This window comes from Cupressus sempervirens, chromosome 4 (genome assembly GCF_028749045.1).
Source record: "Cupressus sempervirens isolate cs-2001-9-10 chromosome 4, ASM2874904v1, whole genome shotgun sequence".
Taxonomy (NCBI): domain Eukaryota; kingdom Viridiplantae; phylum Streptophyta; class Pinopsida; order Cupressales; family Cupressaceae; genus Cupressus; species Cupressus sempervirens.
This window is the reverse complement of record NC_143121.1, coordinates 462,897,589-462,919,135: the sequence shown is the minus strand read 5'-3', so window position 1 is coordinate 462,919,135 and position 21,547 is coordinate 462,897,589. Positions and strand designations below refer to the sequence as shown.

Sequence of the window (21,547 nt, the reverse complement as noted above, 5' to 3'; positions counted from 1 at the left end):
TCCTTTAAAAATCTAACATGGTATTAGAGCAGGTTCGAACTCTTGGGATAAGAGATTTCAAGACATATATATGAACACCATTGCATAGTCAGGAGGCTCTGAAGCAAGATATGTAGAAGGAAACAAATGGGAGAGTTTCATATCCTGCGGAGCAATTTAATAAAAAGATAGTTGGAATGATCAAACCAATGACCATGCACAAAACAATCCAGTCACTGACAACCCAAGATAATCCTATGGTACAACACCTGATAACTGATAACAGGAGAGCAGATTGCACAAGAGGTAAATTACCCATGTATGGCAAGCAAGAATGCAACTTGGTCTTCATGTGCTGTGTCTATTGTTATGGTGATGGTTCATGTCTGTTGCTGACAGGATTAGACAAGCTTTATTGTGCTGCTTGCATGTGCCTTAAAAGATATTTGTTTTTTCTGAGTAGGCTGCTAGCTTATCTGTGAGCCCAATAAGAGCAATATTAAAAGAAATGGAATCCTTTATCAAAGCTTTCAAATCAGGAAGAACTGAAACCAAACTGAGTGTTGCCGTTGCTCTTGTGACCCGCTATAAAATAGACATATTAGACACACACAACCATTGGATTGAAAGGGAACAATTTTATAATGATCATTCCGAACAAGACTATGGAAGGAGATGAAAAATACTGTTCGCAGGGAATCCCACTGCTGTCAGAGAATGGAATATAAAGAGTTCATTTAATTGAACCGCCAATCAAACAATTGGGAATGTGTGGACCTCTATAGATGTGCATAGAGTTTATAGCAGATTTCTTAACAATGCTACTAATTATATAATGGGCACTGTTAGCGACCAGTGTATAGCTACTATTTCAATACAATGACTTGAGCCATCATTAGCAACGTGAATGGTAAAATATCACCATATGAAGCTAGGGAATTTTGCAGCACGTGAGTTTTAGTACCTTCCTTGGGATGGGTCACTCCTTCATTCATTGATTATTAAAAGACACAGTGAACAAATTGTGCCCATGCCTACTCATTGTGTGCAAAGACTCTATAGATAGAAGTGCTGGTCAAAGGAGAGTAAAAGATAGTTAAAGAAAAGAAAATGTACACGTGGCATCAAGTATAACCAAGGCAACGGGGAAAACCATTGCTGAAAATTAAAAACTTAACTGTATACCACACAAATTTGAGATTGAACGTAACAGCCACCTTGAAAGAAGATGTGATGTGGAATAAGGACCACTAAACCACACATGAGGGTGGCACACTTGTCCACAAAGGACCAATTCAAAGTAGTTAGTACTGGTTGGAGTACAAAGAGGTAAAGGTAGAATCACATAATTATATCAGGTCAAGTACATTGGATAAGGTATGTGATTGTTCCCTTATTATTCTTCATAATATGATGTATAATGTGTTGATTATACATGTATCTAAAGTACATATATTTTCCAAACAATTACTTATGGATTTAAATAACAGTGAAATTAATTAATTAATATGAATGTCTAATGGAATGAAATAACAGGAGAGTGATGTACAAACGAGTATTTATTATTCTTGTGTATTTTATTTATCTAATTAATTTAGTCTCTCCCTTGTATTTCTATACGAGTTATATGCCTTGATCTTTTCTGAGGATGCTCTTGTAGGAAAAGGGAGATTGATATCTGATTCAGAGGAAGCTTGAAATTTCATTAGAGGCAACCTTGAAAGAGAGGGAGCAGATAAAGGATACAATTCAGTCAACCTTCAGTGATCTTGGTGATATTGATTCTGAGGGAGTAAACCGTGTCGAGATGAATTCTCTAGTGATCAATAATTTGTGGCAGTCAAGAGGACTATAATTCACGAATATACCTCGTGACTATGTGATTTTAATGGACCTACCCCCTGTGTACATAATGAGGAAGTGATGACTTTCAAATGATGTCACTTGTATTTGCATATTTTATTGAAAGGTGATGATCTTTCAATAACCTAATTTTCTATTATGATGGATATTTTACGATGTCCATGCAGATCATAGTAGATTATACTTTGCATGGTGGATGTTTATATGGTAAGCATTATGAGAATGCGTGTGCACATACCTTATAAACATTTTTTTAGTACATGGTGAATGTTATGCAAATTAATGTTCTGGGAGGCCATTTACACAAAGTACTTGGTGAATGTCATGCGACTTGATGTTCTGGAAGGACATTACTAATAGTGTACTTGGTGAATATCATGCGATTTGATCTTCTGGAAGGCCATTACTCACAATACTTGGTGAACATCGTGCATCTCAACATTCTAGAAGGCCATTACTCAAAGAGTATTTGGTGAATATCATTGATATCTTGGGAGACCAATACTCATGATATCATATGTGATATCAAACATTTTTGAGTTACTGGTGAATAACATATATTCTAGGAGTCCAATACTCATGATATCATATGTGATATCAAAACCATTTTGAGTACTTTGTGGATGTCAAATGTTGATATTCTGGGAGATCAATACTCATGATATTAGATGTGATACCAAACCTTATTTGAGTATTTGGTGAATATCATTTGTTGATATTCTGGAAGACCAATACTCTTGATATCAAATACGATATCAAAATGTTGAATATCTTTTGATTAAAGATATTTGTATATTACATTGAGGTAATATATGGTCATGTGTTTATCCTCCCTATCTAGGAGGGAGTGTTGATGTTTTGTAGCTTCTCTCGGATGAACTATAGTATATATAATTAACTATAAGATTGTGATTATGTTAATGAACAAATGTTTATTCTTTACTCACTCTCATATATATATATATATATATATATATATATATATATATATATATATATATATATATATATATATGAGGATGTTGCATTTGAAAAACACATACCAAATATTATGACAGTGGCAATACATTTGCAGCAGTCTTTTAAAATCTAACAAAGTTACTAGTTTTGAAAATGGGGGGATGTTTTCTGACTTATTCTACAAATTTGTCTCAAAAACCAGTCTGATCCTAAGACTTGTTCCCCATTATCAAGCCTCACAATGCACGTTTGGGGTAATATTTAGTAAAGTGGTGCACTCATATCTAATTATCGGACATGTTGCATGTCTTTTCTCAAAAAAATCAGATTTTATGCATTGGTAAGGGTGTCTGATCTGTGTGCATTTGGGAGTTCACATAAGTCAGTTGAATCACGATCTTGATGTCCAGATAGTCCGATTGCACCTATTTGCAAACAGTCTTCAGACTTTGTCTTTAGACACGTTCTTGGAAAATTTCTCAGATTTCATGACTTCAAAATTTTGATTTTCCCAACTGTAGCAGCAAAGGGACTATCTTATGCTCTTCAATCAGCTTGTCTTTAGACCAATCCTCAGACTTAAAATTTCAGTTTTGTCTTTTAGACATTATGAATCTCATACTTACTTCATTTGCAGCCTTCAATTATTGATTTTTCTGAAGGCTCAAATTAGTAGTAAGGTATGAAGTTTGTCTTCAGATAGATTTGTACAGATCAAGGGGTGAAGCAGGCTAGTTAAAGGAGATCAAGCTCAAAATAAGATAGCACTTTAAAGCTGGGATAAAGGAAATAAAAGTCAAGGATCAAGATGAAGAAATTATTTCAAGGTCAAGCCTTCATCAAGCAAAGACATGAGACAAGTCTGTATTTAAATTCGAGTTCAGAGAAGAGTTCAGGGATTCAATTCAAGGACAAAGCAAGGGCATTTTGTATAGGGGCTTCAGGTTATCCCTATCCAGATTGATTTCCCACTAGCTAGGAAAGGTATGCAAAACAAGGACATTTTATACAGACTTCATTTTATCCTTGTCCCTATTAGTTTTCCATCAGGAGGATCCAGGAAGAATCAAAGAAAGGAAAGAACAAGGAGCATGAGATCAATTAATCCTCATGAAAAGAAAACTTACACTGTAGTGTGATTGTAAAAGAGTAAAGGAGATTCTTTAATAAAGTGAAAAAATGGTTTGAGACATCAAGAAGGTTACATAGAAGATTCAAAGGACATAAGAATAGGTTCAAATACAAAAGATAGGATTCACATCAAGGACAATTCGAAGGGACCTAGGCATTGCTAGAAGATCAAAGATTGGGAGAAATAAGTCTACAAATGAAGAAGGATTATCATCATAAAAGGTTGAATGGCATGAAGACTTACAAGTCTACGATCAATAGAGGGAAACCCCTCACTTCAAGAAAATTGAGATATAAGGACAAGCTCAATGAGAGAATTTCCTAAATAAAGAGGATAAAGAATTGAAACAAGGATCAAAGGTGAGCAAGATGAGGTGTTGTCCAGCCATCATTCAACTAATTAGAGAGCTCTAAGTTGACATCTCCAAGATCATTCAATAAGAATCATTCACAAGGGGACATGTAGAACATAATATTTTCTTATTGTTTCATTCTCAAGGTGATATGAAATGTAATTTTCTTATTGGCTCACACGTTGGTGCCTTGTTTTTACTGGTTATTTTTGGTTGCCCTAATTAGGGTTTTTCATGGATTGATCTAGTTTGATTTTGTTTTAATCTTGGCTGTTTATTGTATTTGGGCTCCAATATAAACCCTACTCCTTTCATTTGAAAAATGTTGCCATAATGGTATCAAAGTAATTGCTAATTAATTGTTAGTCTTCATGGTGGATTATTTGTGTTGCTTTGAAGTATTGCATGGTTTCTTCATTTCCTCATTTAGAATAAGGGTTTTATTTCATGTTGAATAGAAGTAGTAGTCGAATGGTGATTAGTGGTGGAGCTAGTGTCCATACCATTTGGTACTTGCTGATTGTAACAATGTAAGGTTAGTTTGGGTCTAAATTGCAAGCGTTTAGCAAATTGGAAATGTTCATTTAGATTGTGCCTTCATAGGGTATTTAAATGAGTATTGACAATGTGAAATCCATTCTTGCATCCTTAGAAGATAGTACCCTCCTATGCTTAGTTGACACAACAAAGCTAGGACTACTTAAGAGATTCATTCCATCATTCTTAGAATTAGATTAGATTCTCTAAAGCCTTATCCCTTTGTAATTTGTTTGGTTGGAAGATATAATGCCCCCTACTTGCCTAAGTTAGAAATTAGGGACAACTACCTTTACTTCTTCTTACTATAGCAATTAATTGTAATCAAATCATGTAATAGATGTTACACTAATTATTAATTACTATTCTTAGTGTGAGATATAGATATCTGCAAAGATGATATATAATTGGTAGCAATCTAGCATACAAATGTTATATGAATAATATTATTTTATTCCTAGTAGTCCATGGGGGCTGTTATATGATTTTCAATGGTGGTTTATACTATCTGATAGAACAATTTGAGTGCTTAGATTCCAAATATATAGGTATTGCATATGTTTCTATTTAAAACTGATTATTGGAATGTTTACAACTGATAATACCTATAGGTGTTAATCTACAGGCAAATACGAATGATTTTAAACTGGTTTGATGTCTTCTAAGTATGACTTCTCATTCCTTTGATGCACTACCTTCTTTAGACTTTGTTATTACTCACTTGGGTGCTCATGAATTGCTCTATGGATAATCGAATGGCAGATGTAATATTTCTAATTGCTTTTCTTAACCACCGCTATAATATGCTTGATAACAATGGTTCGACTATTCATGGATTAGTTGTTTATCAACTTAATGGACATCGTGATCAAGGATGGTCACTTGTTTGTTGATAGGTTTGGCATTTATTTTCTATTTGAAAACAATGATAATTCCTCACTTTGGCTACGTGATCCTTCAAAGCAAATAATGTTCCAACGATACTGATCAATTCTTGTATCTATAGTTGACCAACTTCAACAATGATCCATATGTACATGGACATAATCTATCTTACATTAACCAGGTTGTATATTTGAACTTGTGTGCACTAGACGAGTTTTCATTGTGCATCCTATGATGTCTTGGTAATAAATTTCTCTGATCACACCTTTTAGGGTCAACACTTGATGTCACCCATATTACTTGCCATTAGTCAGGTTTTAGTGGTTTTGATTACGTAAAAACAGGTTTTAAAGGACACGAATCTTGTACAAAGTATCATAGAAACAAGAGCAGAGAAGCTCAAACAACAGAAGGCCTCATAGCCAAAAAAAAACAGACAATACAATCGAAAAACAAGAGGCCAGAATACAACTATGCATGAAAAGACAACAAAAGGAAAGCAAAAAGACAGCCCCGGGACAGTTACAGAGTGCTCAGAAGGTCCGCTACTTGGTTTGCCAGGATGTTTATATTTTCTGTAGATGCTTTCATGCATAGATGGAAGACTCGCCAGTTACACTTGCCTGCCAAAAAACTCGGTGTGAGTCCAAAAACTCGCCGAGTAATCGACGAGTTTTAATCAAAAACTCGGCGAGTTAATGTAAAAAACTCGCGGTTCAGGGAACCCGCGATCAATGACGCTTAAATAGGTCAAAATGCATTGTTTTTTGCATTATTTCTTTCATTTGTGTGGAGCAAAGAAGGTTTTAGCTGATTGCAAGTGATTAAAGGCAGATTGGAGTGGATTTTGGAAGATTCTAACCGAATTTAGAAGAGAAATTTCTTTCCAGGTATGTTCATCTTATCATTGTTTGAAAACTTTTTATAGTTTTAAGCAAAGCTTTTATTGTTTTTGTTGTTGTTTGTAAATGATTTCAAATCATTTGAAAGTTGAAACCCTAGTTGTTCTAAACTTCTAGCTTCTAAGTTCTAACTTTGTTTATTCATTTTTCTATAAATTTAATTATTTATGTGTAGGGCAGCGGACAAGCATTAAGAAAACATGACAAACCTGCAAGAAGAGTGGCCACAAACACCATGCCCATCTGGATATATAGGCACTCGGCCTAAAAATGCAAGAGATAAGGCATGGCGGTATGCCTATGAAGCTCCAAGTCCAAATGATATTGGGAAGGTGATATGCATTCCTTGTGAGAGAATTATTTCTGGAGGCATAAACCGCCTCAAATACCACCTTGCAGGCATAAAGAAACATGACTCAAATCCTTGTCTCAAGGTAACTGATGAAGAAAAAAGATTCATCCATGCCCTACTTGCAGCTGCTGAAGAGAAAAAATTGAATAGGGAGAGGGCAAAATTATCTATGAGGGCAGCCATAGTTGAATCTGAAGGAGCTCCTTTTGATATGCAAGAGGAAGAAGAAGCACTTGAGAACATACCAGGATCTCTTCGTGGCCCACGGATCTGCAAACAAAATTTCTCTTTTACCGGTTCCACTTCTTCTACATCTCCTACTTCTTCATCATCACCATCCGAATCCCCATCAGGGATAGGTGGTTATTTCGTGCCCAGGAACACACCTGGAGCACAACCATCATTAGAGGGCACTGCATGGTTTAAGGAGGTGCATGAGCAAACTGATATTGCAGCAACTGATTTTTGGTTTTTCAACAATATCTCAATGAATGCCGCTGATAGTCCCTATTGGGTCAATATGGTGAATGCAATGACAATATCGGGCAAAGGGTACAAGCCGCCTAATCACAAGGATATGAGTGGAAGGTTAGTATTTTACTATTTAGTAATTGTAAATAATTGTGATTCACTTTAGTTCATTGTTATATTTTAAATCTTAATTGTTATAACTTATTTCCTAATTTTTTACTAACACTTACACTTTATTTAATATTACACGTAAATTTTGTAGGTTGCTTGACAAAGCGGTTGGTAGGGCAACATTGTTGATAGAAGACCAAAAGAAAGAGTGGAAGAAGTATGGATGGACCATTTTATCTGATGGGTGAACAGATGGAAGAAGTAGAACCATTATTAACTTCTTGATTGCTTGCAAAGATGATGTGGTGTTTTGGAAATCTGTCGATGCCTCCAACAAAGTGAAAAATGCAGCCACATTGGCTTTAATGTTGGAGAATGTTGTCATGGAGGTGGGAATAGAGAATGTGGTGCAAATAATCACAGATAATGCAGCAGCATATGTGGCAGCAGGTAGATTTAATTTTTTATATTTGAATCAATATGAATCATGAATGTAATGCTATGGTATTATTCAATTTAGATTTGATGTAATTTGTAAATACTAAATATGGAAAGTTTGTTACTGATTATTGATTTTTTGCTAATCTTTTATGTAGAATCCTCCAAGAGAGGCATCCCACACTTTTTTGGTCACCTTGTGCAGCACATGTCCTTGACCTTCTTTTGGAGGACATAGGAAAACTTGATTGGGTGAGTCCAGTTGTGGAAGATGCTAGGCGAGTCACGAAATATATCTATAATCACCCATGGGTTCTTAGTTTGATGAGAAAAGCCACTAAAGGCAAAGATTTGATGAGACCTGCTATGACAAGGTTTGCAATGGTCTTCTTGACGTTGCAAAGTATTCTTGACCACATATTGGCTTTGAAGCAAATGTTTGTGTGTGCTGATTGGGTTGCTTCACCTTACTCAAAGAAGCCCGAAGGAGAGGCTGTGGCACGAATAGTCTTTGATGATAGCTTTTTTGCAAAGGCTAAGGAGATTGTGGAGGTAACTTCATTATATTTTTAGTTTATTCAAGTTTCATTATCAATTCATAACTTACTATGTTATTAACTAATTTGTATTTTTCAAATTTCAAATGTAGATGTCTCTGCCCCTGGTTTTAGTCTTGCGCACATGTGATGGGCAACAATCCCCAATGGGAAGTCTTTATGAGGCCATGGATAGGGTGAAAGAGGCTGTTAGAAGTTACTATCACGGGGACAGTCTCAGATTTGACCCCATTTGGGAAATAATTGATAGGAGGTGGACCAATATGCTCCACCAACCTATTCATGCAGCAGGCTACTTCCTCAATCCCAAATTCAGGTACTATGATAATTGATTGTCCTTGAAGTTGGAATTTTAATAAGTCTTTATTTTACTTTACTTTTTGAGGTTGTGTAGTAAGACTTGATATCATTTTCTATTTGTTTTAGGGCTGATGATTCCTACTTAGATTCTAATGGAGAGGTCATGGAAAGTCTCTCTAAATGCATTGAGAGAATGATATCAAGTGAAGAGGAGAGAGACCTTATTGTGACCGAACAACAAATCTATGTGGAATCAAGGGGTCCTTTGTTCTCTTCTATGCTAGCAAAGAGAGCAAGATCTACTCAAGCACCAGGTAAAGCATCAAACTTTAAAACTTTTGCTAATTGATAAGTTGTGCTTTTGATTTTTTTTTTAATTGCTTTATAACTTTTTTAATTTTGTTTTGCAGATGCTTGGTGGGCAAGTTGGGGTGGCAATACCCCCAATTTAAGGAAATTTGCTCTCAGAGTCCTATCCCAACCTTGTAGCTCATCCCATTGTGAGCGCAATTGGAGCTTATTTGAGTCCATCCATACAAAGAAAAGAAACAGAATGACTAAAAAACGGCTTAATGATCTTGTTTATGTGCACTATAATCTTAAGTTGCGCATAAAAAAGGCCCAGCTCTTAGAACTACCTGGTCCGCTTGATCTAGATGAGATAGATCCTTATTTTGATTGGACAACACAGGAGCCAAGTCCATTGCTTACACCAGATGAGATCGCTGATTTGGAGAGGCAGGCCATGGAGGGGGAGGCTAACACTGATTTTCAGTTCACTATGGATGACATTGAGGATGAGGACGAGGATGATGATGATTCAGGCGAGGATCAGGCATTACCATTAGGAGGAGATGCATCCTCTTCTAGGACGCCGAGCCAGTCAGTAGGGACGTCGAGCGAGGGGGCACAGCCACAGAGTTCACATTCACGCAGCTCACGCCCTATCCCAGTGCGGGGCACTTCTTCTAGGACTAGACCCCCTCGCTTTCCTGCTAGTGCATGTGGAAAGAGGAAGATGTGATTGACATTGTATTGATGTATTTAGACTTTTAGTATTTACTTCTAGTTTGACAGATCGAAACTATTTAGTAATTTACTATTTTGCTTCCTACCATGAGCATTCTGCATGAGAATGCAATTTTGTACGCATTATGCATTTATATATATCTAAACTTTGTTTCTTTCTTTTGTATTGTCTTTAATTAACTTATTAGATTCATCTTCTCATTAAATTTTGCAAAATAAATGTATTTTAAAAAAATTTCAGCGGTTTTTTAGGTTCCCGAGTTTTTTTTTTAAATCGTCGAGTTTTTCCCTATTAAACTTTTGGGGGGCTTGGCGAGTTTTTGCATTTGGCGAGTTTTCCAACTATGCTTTCATGTCATCCAACTTTTTTGCTTCCGCACCCTCATTCTTCTTGGAATTAGCCCTTGGTCGCTTGCTTGTTCATTCTTCATGTCAGGTTTTAGTTGTTATTAACTACAACGTTCTTAATATTGGTTGATAGTCTCTTCTACAACTTTCCTCGCGAGCTAGTCTTAATCGCTGCATATTCTCATCCTCAACATTATTCATCGTTTGACTTATTTGTTTTGAAGTATTATCAGCGTTGCCTAGTCAAATATGGTCTCGAGAGATTAATGGTTGTGTTCAATCCCTTTTTTAATTACCATCTTTGTTTTTCATAGGATCAATAATGAATATGCAATATTTACATATTGGTTTATATATTTAAGAATACGATTAATTATTTATAATGTTACTATGTTAGAACCTATTTACAATTTATTATATGTTATATCATATTGCAAATATTTTATATTAAATTATCATACTTGTTTGATAATACCATATTCATGATATTAATAATGTATTGTTATAACTTTGACAAACACCAAATTATTTTATAATTTAGTTGTTTGACATTTTGTCAAACACTTTGCAAGCAAGCTCTTATACCATTGTAATATCCAATGCAATTCTAATTTTTATTTCATGATTGCTAACCTGAGAATTTCGTCAAACACTTTTGTCATGCCTGACCACTACTTAGGTTTTTTTGCATATTAGGACTTTGTTGTTATAAGTTCCTTTCAGATGTTATGTTTTTATTTCTGTAGAACTTGGTTTTATTAATGTCCTTTGGACATGTGATTATTGCTGGACAAACTTTTCTGTTTTAGAAATACTCTATTTTGAGCTTTGGTAGAGGCACTTATGAATCTGACAAACTTTCTGATGTATTTAGAATTAATGTCTGATGTTTCTAGTTTAAACGATATTGTTGTGTATAGACTTCAGGTAAAATATGACTGGTAAAACTATTGAAAAGTTTTTAAATTAAGCTCAGGTTTTATGGTTGTAGCTTTCATATTTTATTGCATGTCAGCATATTGTTTATGATTATCATGATTTATATTCAGTGTAACAGTATTAATGTTAATACGCTGTATATTGGACATTTGCGGAGCTTTGGTATGATTTAATTGCAATTATCCATTGGCCTATGTTGAATTTAATTTAGCTATGTTGCTTAAGGTTATGAGTTCATGTACTTGGTATTTTCCTAACCCTACGTTGGCATGTCATATATATATATATATATATATATATATATATATATATATATATATATATATATATATATGCGTGTTGTTTATTTAAAAGGGTCTATATATACCCTAAGTTTATTTTCTTAAATCAATTGCTATTAAAATGGGGTTTAAAAAAAACCCGCGGTTGTTATAATATATGTGATTGTTATGTTAAGCATATATTATATTTGCAAAAAGGTTTTATCATCCTAAAACCCTAATGGGTTTCGCATACAATATGCTTAAGGGATTTTGCATTGTTTTAAAACTAGGCCAAAATATGGTGGTGGCTATGAGGTAGCCGTATGCACGACACTATGTGAGTTGCAGATTCATTCATTGCATTTTAATGTGGCTTTAATAATATTGAAGGCCTTGGACGGCCAATCCTGATGTGAATGGGATATTTTGCTGAATATGGCTAGAAAATTTGGCCATTTTCCTCTGTTTTGTTATACACCTGTGAGATGTTGCTGAAGTTTCGGCAACATGAAGGGTTTTGGTTGGAAGGAGATACTTTCTTATGAAGATGAGCATGGTTAAGCTGCTCACAACAAGATTTTCTATTGCTTTTCTTTTAAGTTTCTTCTGCTATCTTCATTATCACAGTTGCATGCTAGTTGGTCGGTGTTCACAGTTGGGAAGTGTGGTTTTGACTTGGCATTTGGGGCTTTGGCAACGAGCTTTATTGTAGAGTATTGTGTTGAGCATTTTCCATCTACTGTATCTCACATAGGGGCAATTTCTTACCCTAATCTCTCTCTCTGTTTACAATTGCATTGTTATTTTGATAAGCATGTTTGTAAATGGTTATCAGTTTTATATGATGTGTATTGACACTCAAGAATGGATATATGCAAAGCATGGCACTGTGTGCAATGCTTAGCCCTGTATATATCCACACTTGAATGTGAAGTATGGAGATATCATTTTGGTTTTTGCTATATATATTTGGGCTTTGCCCCAAACGTGCATTTTTCTACGAGTTGAACCCAGTCAGAAACACATGCTTGCGACAGTAAGCATGCATGTGATTGTGTAAAACATATGGGTATTTGGCTTCCTCGGAGCCGAGCTTTGAGAGAACCCATATCTCAGAGTTCATGGGTATGCGTGGCTCAGCCATAGTCACGAGCTCACATTAGATTGCAGACTCATGACTATGATCAAGGGCACAGTCACTCTGTTAAACATTTAACATGGACCGAGGGTTAAGTCATTATATTAAACAGTGCACTTGAAAACTAAGGCTCGGTCATTATATATTAAAAACAGTTTGAATGGAACTGGGGTTCGGTTATTATACATTAAACAGTTATCATGAACTAGAGCACGGTCATTATATCAAATAGTTTGCTTGAAATCAAGGCGTAGATATTGTGTTGAACTCTTAGCAAGATTTTGGGGTTTTGAGTTCGCAATGCATAGCCAACCTTATAATGATTAGAAAGAGATTTATCTTTGTTTCTTGACAGGTTTTCGATGTGTAAAATCTGAGCTTGTCTTATAAAAAATATATAGATATAGTTGTGAAGTTGAGTTGAGCCTATGGTTATAGTTTTGGTAGAACGGTCTTAAACAAAGTTTATATGGGTTGGTAGGAAATTCATTAGTGGTTTCACATCGGGTCACTTGTATGAATCTAGGTGCAGGCATTATGTCAAACAGTTAGAAGGAAACCTAAAACAAGATTGGATTTTCATTTTTTCAGCATAGTTCTTATTACGATTATCGACATGGTGGAGGTTACATGTAGAACAATCGATACCTTGTTGATTGTGCATGATGTTTTGAATTCATATATAACTGCATAAAGTTTTATTCGATATTTGTAACTTTAGTTATGTTGTTATCTGGAACTGGGAAGAGGCATTTTGTTAAACAGTTCTTGTAGATGAGTAAACTGGTATTTGGGTTTCTGTGTGTGTCGCAGATTTAAACAGTAAGTGTGTTGATTTTGAATTAGAAATTGTAGTTGACAATATGGAAATTAGATATGTTGCGAGATTCTAAACAGCTTGTATGTTGACTATGGGTAGAACTTAAAATTTGGCAATTTGGGAATAAGTAGTTGAACACACGACATCATTGTTAATGTTCTTCTGTTTAAAACATTGACAGAGCTTGAACATTGTGGAGTCTGTTCGATATGATTTAATTTGTTTGGTTATGTTATGAAGCATTTCGATGGTATTTATATGATGTTTTTGAAATGAAGATTTTATGAATTAGAATCTATTATTCTAATGATGTTATTCAGTTCATTATTGAAATGGAAATTGTTTTCAATGGAAAAGATGGACTAATGATAAATGTTTGATGAGAATTTTATATTGAACAAGAATATCATATGCATTTTGATTTGTTATCTTGGTCATTTCGAAGTTAAATGTAGTCGATTATGTCAGCAGGAAATTGATTGTATAGTATTAAGATTAAGTATGTACCATTAAGCTGAGATAACAGTTTAATTGTATTTGCGTGATCTTGATATTATAGGTTTTGTTTCTGTTGTTATAATTATCTAAATTTACCTTTGAAATTGGCAGAATAAGATGTGTTACAAATAGATGAAAGGATGTAGTATCATGTTGTATACTGATTTTATATCTGTTGCATGTACATTCTTTTGTAAATCTGTTTGATGTGTATTTTAAGAATAGCTGTGATGAACATATATCGGGGTGGCTGAATTTGGTTTATCCTATTTAGTTAATTAATTCAGTGATAACTTTAAAATGAATTGGGTGGGTTAATTACATATAAAAGATAATTGGCCTTACCTATGACTTAAACCAATAAGGTTAAGTACGGAGAACAAGGCAAATCTCTATTATGTCATTTCACGAGTACAATAGAGAATCCCACTATGTGTTGTCTATGAGCTTACCATACACGGATGTAGTATCTTAGCACCATAGTGATGACACCTCAATATATATATGATTCATTTACTAGTTATTCTTAGTGCGAGTTTAATTTTGCAATGTTAAGTAGATGTTTACTTCTTGCATATTAATTTTTGGAATTGCACTATGTTAAGTGGATCAGATATCTGCATTATGGTTATGTATATGTTTATTCTAACATGTATGCAGATGGATTATGCTTTTCAACTCAGTGTGTACTGAGCCCTCCTTGTGTTGTGTTGCATTTCTGTGTGTTTTTAGGTGCTTCAAGTTGATTAACAAGTAGCTAAGGATGACTGTTGAAGTTACATCTAGAAACATAATTTGTTACTTGTAGGGTCCATATGTTGGACATAGGCGTTTAAGAATGATATCGTACTTCATTATTGTATTGAACTCAATATGTATTAGCATTATAATGGAAATTTATTTTGATGATATCTTCTTTTATTTTGAGGTTTACGAATTGAGATTGGCTCAATCATTGTTCTTGTACTTGTATTAAGTTGAATAGTAAAAAAAAAATTTACCTGCATTGTACTTGTTCTTTGTTTCAAATTTATTTCTTATGTTTAGTGGTAGCGTTCAACTTTACACACAAGGGATATATATATATATATATATATTGCAGATCTAAATTCTGACTTCTTTCTAAATAACAAACTAAAAAAGATATGCTTGCAAACTCCAAATGACTAACAACAAAAATATTCAAATCTATCCTCCATGCAATACAAATGAAATAGATAGGAACTTAGACAACTGCTTAAGGAAATTTGGATTTTTACTGTAGCAAGTTCCTGTAGCAAGTTGTTGTAGTGATGACATTGTAGCAGCATCACTGTAGCAGTGTTACCATAATTCCTTCAATCTTACTTCACAAATCCGGCCCTAGGCAACAAATTTGGCACAATGAAAAGACTGATTTGTCTTCTCCAATAGCCGCAACCCTTCGAAAGATATTTCACCACCTCAGTTATGCAAATCAATGGGAGTGTTTGTTCCCAATGATCAATGTAGCAACTGTAGAAACCCTTGGCTCCACAAGTTATCCGGCAGAGTAGATGGCAACACATTTGATGCTCAACAATGAGGCTGCCCTCCTTGTTTATTCTTTCCCTCCAATAGATGGACCTCCTGCTAGAAGAAATAAAATTATATTTAATTCCTCCTTCTAGAAGATTCTTTTAATTTATTTATTTAACTTTAGTCACTCTTAATTAAATTTATTTAATATAAAGTCACCTTTTAATTTTAATTTATTTAATGACTATATAAGAAATTAATTTAATCAATTTCTCCTTATTTCTTCACTTAGCTTTCGGAGAATGTAAAGGCCAAGAACTCCACTGAGATGCTAAACAGATGGGGACATTACATATTAATAATATATTGTTATACATACCTAATTGTTTTGTTTATTATTGAAATATATATTATCGTTCTAACTAGGGGATTTTATAGAAGAGGTTGAAGTAGTTGATATCCATTGATTGAACAACATAAGTCCCTTTGTGATGCCCAACATATCACATCATTAAAACTAAGTGAAAGTCCACAACAAGAAGGAACCTTAAGGTTGTCTAATTTGCTCACAATCCATATATTGTTTAGCATACGATCATCTTAATTCAAGAGAGAGTTGGAAAATTGGTATTTCATCTTGCAATATTAAGTCTTCAATTTTGCATGTTTTAGTGGAACAAAAGTCACATCAACAGAGTTTGGGTGAACAGAAGTTCATTCATGATGATATTGACAAGAATGAGATTTCAAAGTCATATTTGAGATGGAAAATCTCTTCAAAGCTGAAAGATCCAAATAATTTATTAATTAAAAAACAAATAAAGGGTTATGGAGAACAAATTTAAAGTTGAAAGGGGTGAGATTCCTAATAGGATTTCTCTAGAGCTGCATGGACTCAACAAAAGGTAAGGAAGGTATGATGCTAATGGTCTAGTTGTAATTAAGAATATATTTTTATTGTAATTATGAAAATATTTCTATGGATAATTTGTATTTATTCATATATAAATTAAAGTATATATGTACATGTAGTTATGGAGTACTAAGATAATGATACACATGATTTAATATGATTAGTTGTTAAGATCAAGAGAGTCTTTTGGGAAGAGAGTGAGCTTAATAGTTTAAGATCAAGAAAGTCCCTTTGGGAAGAAAGTGATCTTAATATGGTTATAAGGTCAGAATATTCCGTTGAAGTTAACATATGCATATGTGATAAGGGCCCTAGATAGAGAATATCTATTCTAGGAAGGACCTTGAAGTGAGCACTTCATAGAAGATGAAGTAGTAACCAAAGACTTGGGGATCCTCAAGAGGGTTATCGATCCCGATATGGAGACATCTTTAAGGTTAGGGTTAGGATAGATGATAGAATAGTGAAATATAATTTATTATTGTATCAATTCTAACATTGGTTTTGTAGGTATTCTTGTCCTAGCTAGTGAGGACATTACAAAGTTCAAGGATTCAATTCAAGGACAAAGCAAGGGAATTTTATATAGGGATTTTAGGTTGTTCCTATCCAAATTAATTTACCACTAGTTGGGAAAGGTATGCAAACTACAAACATTTTATAGGGACTCCATTTTATCCTTTCCCTATTAATTTTCCATCAAGAGGATGAGCAAGAATCAAAGCAAGGATTCAACAATGAGTGTGAAATCCATGAATCCTTGTGACAAGAAAATTTCCACCATAGATGATTGCATGGAGTATGGCAGAGTGACTGTGAAAGAAAAAAGGGAGATTCTGTAACAGAGTGAAGGAAAGGTTTGAGACATCAAGGAGGCTACCTGGAAGATTCAAAGGACTTAAGAGCAGGTTCAAATTCAAAAGATAGGATTTTCATCATGGGGAATTTAAAGGGAACCAAGCATCGTAAGAAGATCAAAGCTAAGGAGGGACAACTCTACAAATAAAGAAGGATTTACATCATCAAAGGTCGAAGGACATAAAGACTTAAAAATCCATGATCAACAGAGGTAAAATCATTACTTCAAGAAAATTGAAATGTCAAAAACAATTTTATGACAAGTTCAATGAGAGAATTTCCTAAGTATTAGTTAAAAGTTTTGTATGTCATTGTGACCCCAACTTACAAAACTGTAACTTCAAACAATTGTTGGTTTTGTAGGATCGTTTTCTACAAATGTAATAACATTGCCATTATTTTTGTGTGTTCGAAGTGCAGATCCAAATGCATATATATAGTAGTAGAAGCTACATGGCTCTATCTTAGTCAATATAGTTAATGGTAAGTTAATTTCCATTAGACATTATTAACAATATATATATATATATATATATACACACACACACACACGTATATGTATGTATGTATGTTATATATATACATGTATATGTATGTATCTAATTGATGATCAAATGCAATAATGTTTAACCAATAACATAGAGGATAAACTTTAGATCAATTTAATTTGACTAAAGCTACAACACTAACACTCTCTCTTAGCTAGGGAGGATTGTTATAGAACACATTATGCTCTCAAGCATATAGAGAGATATCATCTCAATATGATATTCTTGGAATACCATATTTAAGGATATCAACATATATTCATCAAATAAGATATTATCCGCTTGATGATATTTCATTAACACCCCCTCTTAGCAAGGCAGGATTTAAACAACACAACCATCTTACAAAATGGTGATCTGATTCTGAACAATCTTATCAATCTCACATTCTTGTTTTATGAGCACTAGCATCAACACCAAGATGTCTATCAACAAGAATATCAAATCCTAGAAAGATACGAGTTATCTGAGGCACACTTTGGAATAGTACTGAATGTTGTCTATTAGATAACAACCTTGATCTTAGGGACAACAAAGTAGTCTCCATTATGATAAGTATCACGATCTCCAACACACTCTGGGACATCAACTTAATGAAGTCTATCGTGATACGTTAGTATCATGATCTTTGGTACATTTGGTACAACAATTTAATGAAGTCTATCATGATAAGAGATCAAGAACTCAAGAACTCAAGAACAACAATTGTAGTATCATGATCTCCGGCATAGGACAATAACTTAATGTAGTCTATCATGATAAGAGGTCAAGTTACTGTTAAGATCTTCACCTTACAACAGCGGACTCACAAATACATCAATTAAAGATTGTCACCTCACGATATTTTCCAACAGAATCATATAATAACTCACACGATATCCACTATGAACCATGACAAAGGGTGGATCCATCATAGCTAATCCTAGAGGATGGAACAAGGGTTATCGCCTCAAACTTCTTTCTCGTAGAGAAAGAATGTATTACAAGGAATTTCTCCTTGAACTTCACTCTCAATTTGTTGACTTTTTTCTTTCAAGGTTGCTTCTAATGGAACGTTAGACTCCCTCTGAATTTGATATCAACCTTTTGGCCTCCTCATACAAGGTTGCCTCTATGAAGTGTCAAAACCCCTCTTTATATAGAAGGATACTAATAATCTCAATAATCAAGGATATTCGCTTCAAGAGTCTCACTTTATCCATCCTGATCGTTAGATGACTAATGAATTCTAGATCACAGCTTCTTTGGAGCTAGTGACATAAGTTTGAGTCTTGCACAATATTTGTAGCATGCCCAATGTACCAATTTTCTTTTTCTACAAGAACATACGCAGAGACAAAAGAAAAGATCAAGGCAAATAACTCTTTATGCATGTATAGAAATACAAATAAGAGAGATTGCAAAGAATAGATACATGTAATATTCAAGGATAAGAATTACTTATCTGCACATGAAGGTCGATCAAATCATATAATGTCTTCTTTGTTTATTTGAGAATGGAACATCTCCCCTCTAAAGTTTGTTCAAGTGGGAATGAAACATTGGATATTATCCCCGCCACAATGTAAAATTCCCACTCTTTTTTTGTTTGAATCAATTTTTTCTTTTCCAAAAGTCAATCGGTGTTATATGATATTGTACGAGATAACTCACAATGTTCCAAATATCTCATTGTTGCCACTCCATCACTTTTCAAAAACCTTGTCATTTCAACGAAATTATAATGGGATATGCACATCACAACCATTTATTGACTGAGTGGTTCACAATCTTTACTAGTTTTATACCCTATCCACGTCAGAGTATTTCTGTTCGACTAAGCAATTGTTAATCCGACTGTAATGTCCCCTCTCTGATTTTTTACTATGTAGGACTAATTTAGATTGTTCTTCATGTATATGTCAGTTTAGTATGATTACTAAACTCAAAAAAACTCATTTATACATATGATTAATTTCTTTAAGAGACTATTCTCTTATTCCTTTTGTGTGAATTTATTATCAGGTTCTTCCAAAAACTAGACTAATTTAGATTTTTCTTCATGTATATGCCAGTTTAGTATGATTACTAAACTCAAAAAATCTCATTTATACATATGATTAATTTCTTCAAGAGACTATTCTCTTATTCCTTCCATGTGAATTTATGATCAAGTTCTTCCAAAAACCATTTATCTTTCTACATACATATATATTTACAATGATTTTTTATCATTCATTCTGATTCTCTTTCCATAATATTTGAATTATTCTTGTTTTCCTTACTAACCACTTCTCACTCCTTATGTAATCGATGTTAAATATATTTGTAGTCTTTTATTTCAACGCATTGAACATTGATTACGCTAACCCAAATTTCTGATATCATTATTGATGCTCAACTCTACTCGAGAATATTCATTCTTCCCATATCTTTTTATGGACATATCCTTGCAATCATATCATTCTATAAAATGTTGTACTTAATCTTTTGAACAGTGGCATTGCGTTGGTGTTGGCACCCAAATCCTGTGACATGTTTTTCTTTGTACTATACAATCTTGTTGAACATATAAAAGTAGGTTTTCATGCATTTTAATATCTTTGTATACTCGCCTCCACTTGGGCTTCAAATCCTCAGTCCTTGCTATTCCTTGATCTTTGTCGATTACTATAATTGCTCCACTTTTGTACATTCTTTTCCATGGTTATCGTCAACTCATTATATCTCCACTAAGTCCATGATTATGTGGTAGTTCTTTACTCCATTTTCCATCTTTATTCTTTGACTTGCCGATAATGTGAAGACTTTAATGTTTCGCTCCTACAAATATGTGTCTTTTAAGATTGTATACGGGATGCTCTGTTGAATGTTTTTTGTCTGATATGTACTATGATTGTGATTGTAAATTTGCCCGTGTTGATGTCTTCGGATTGATTCTAAGGAGTTGCAAAAATAATTAACTTCCCCTTTATATTGTTTGCTCCCTGTGTGTAATTTTTCCACTAATCTTCTTGTTTTGATTTTGAGTATACATTAAAGGGATGCTCTTTTCATTTCCATGTACGGTACATTGTAGGAGTTTCCTAATTTTAATATCTTTACATCTGTTCTTATTCCTTTTCTATCATCTACCATCAATGTACAAAGTATGATTGAGTCTATCCACACTGTTCTCTATCCACTGTATCCGTCTTTGACTTTTCTGTCTTCTTTGCTCACTATTCCCGAACAAATCGATCCATCTCAAAAGTTATTTTGTCTATATTTTCTACTTGACATTTTGAGTGGACTATCATCAAAAAGGAAATCCATTTCTCTACATTTCGATCAAGTCCATCTGATTGTTGGGAATATATAATGTTTGGCACAAATAGTTTGTCTTCTTTATGGCTCTCCCAGCCTCTACAATCCAGTTTGTGGGAATTTATATTCGCAAACAAGATTGAGCGGTGTCAATAGTGAACTTTGTGGCTCTCCCTGCCACTACAATCTAGTCTTTCCTTAGCATCACAAACATCATGAGGATGAGGAACCAGACTTGCGTCGCCAGTATGCCAAGCCATAGACCCACGATTCATATTTGTACGAGAAACTCAATGCCAATGCAACTAGCATCCCGATCAAATAGGAGGAGCCCAAATTAATGTTTGCGCCTATCATCATAATTAAGATGGATCACAAGAATCTTAAACTGATTCTCCACATTGTGCTGTTTAATAGCTTTGTACCAATTTTTATACGTCTTTAGTCTTAGATGATCTTCTCATTCACATATTATGTATATTCCATAAAATGCTCAGTTTTATATGCAAATGTTGGGTTGGTCATAATTTGTTGTTAGTACTTCCTTATAGATCCTTCTCACTTGTAAAATT

At 34.1% G+C, this 21,547-nt stretch overlaps 3 protein-coding genes across 19 annotated transcripts in view; all 3 read left to right on the top strand.

The window, feature by feature from the left end:
- The window catches only part of LOC149561983 (ZIP metal ion transporter family), a 173,512-nt gene that overhangs the window by 72,885 nt on the left and 79,080 nt on the right, over positions 1–21,547 (top strand). The gene's annotated exons all lie outside the window — the stretch shown is intronic.
- LOC149561985 (uncharacterized) lies at positions 6,305–8,142 on the top strand. The gene is made up of 2 exons (XM_089823849.1): positions 6,305–7,550; positions 7,696–8,142. The coding sequence occupies exons 1-2, from the start codon at positions 6,811–6,813 to the stop codon at positions 7,790–7,792; spliced, it is 837 nt and encodes a 278-aa protein (XP_089679975.1). The 5' UTR covers positions 6,305–6,810; the 3' UTR covers positions 7,793–8,142.
- Positions 8,145–9,950, top strand: LOC149561984 (uncharacterized). Its single transcript, XM_089823848.1, has 4 exons — positions 8,145–8,534; positions 8,632–8,855; positions 8,966–9,153; positions 9,250–9,950. Exons 1-4 carry the CDS (start codon positions 8,307–8,309, stop codon positions 9,861–9,863), a joined length of 1,254 nt encoding a protein of 417 aa, XP_089679974.1. The 5' UTR covers positions 8,145–8,306; the 3' UTR covers positions 9,864–9,950.

What these genes read in the sequence shown, in the direction of transcription:
- LOC149561985 (XM_089823849.1), top strand. Translation starts at nt 6,811, where the DNA reads ATGACAAACCTGCAAGAAGAGTGGCCACAAACACCATGCCCATCTGGA. An exon ending in CACAAGGATATGAGTGGAAG is followed by an intron (nt 7,551 to 7,695) that starts GTTAGTATTTTA and finishes TAAATTTTGTAG; the next exon opens with GTTGCTTGACAAAGCGGTTG.
- LOC149561984 (XM_089823848.1), top strand. Translation starts at nt 8,307, where the DNA reads ATGAGAAAAGCCACTAAAGGCAAAGATTTGATGAGACCTGCTATGACA. An exon ending in AGGCTAAGGAGATTGTGGAG is followed by an intron (nt 8,535 to 8,631) that starts GTAACTTCATTA and finishes TTTCAAATGTAG; the next exon opens with ATGTCTCTGCCCCTGGTTTT. An exon ending in AAGATCTACTCAAGCACCAG is followed by an intron (nt 9,154 to 9,249) that starts GTAAAGCATCAA and finishes TTTGTTTTGCAG; the next exon opens with ATGCTTGGTGGGCAAGTTGG.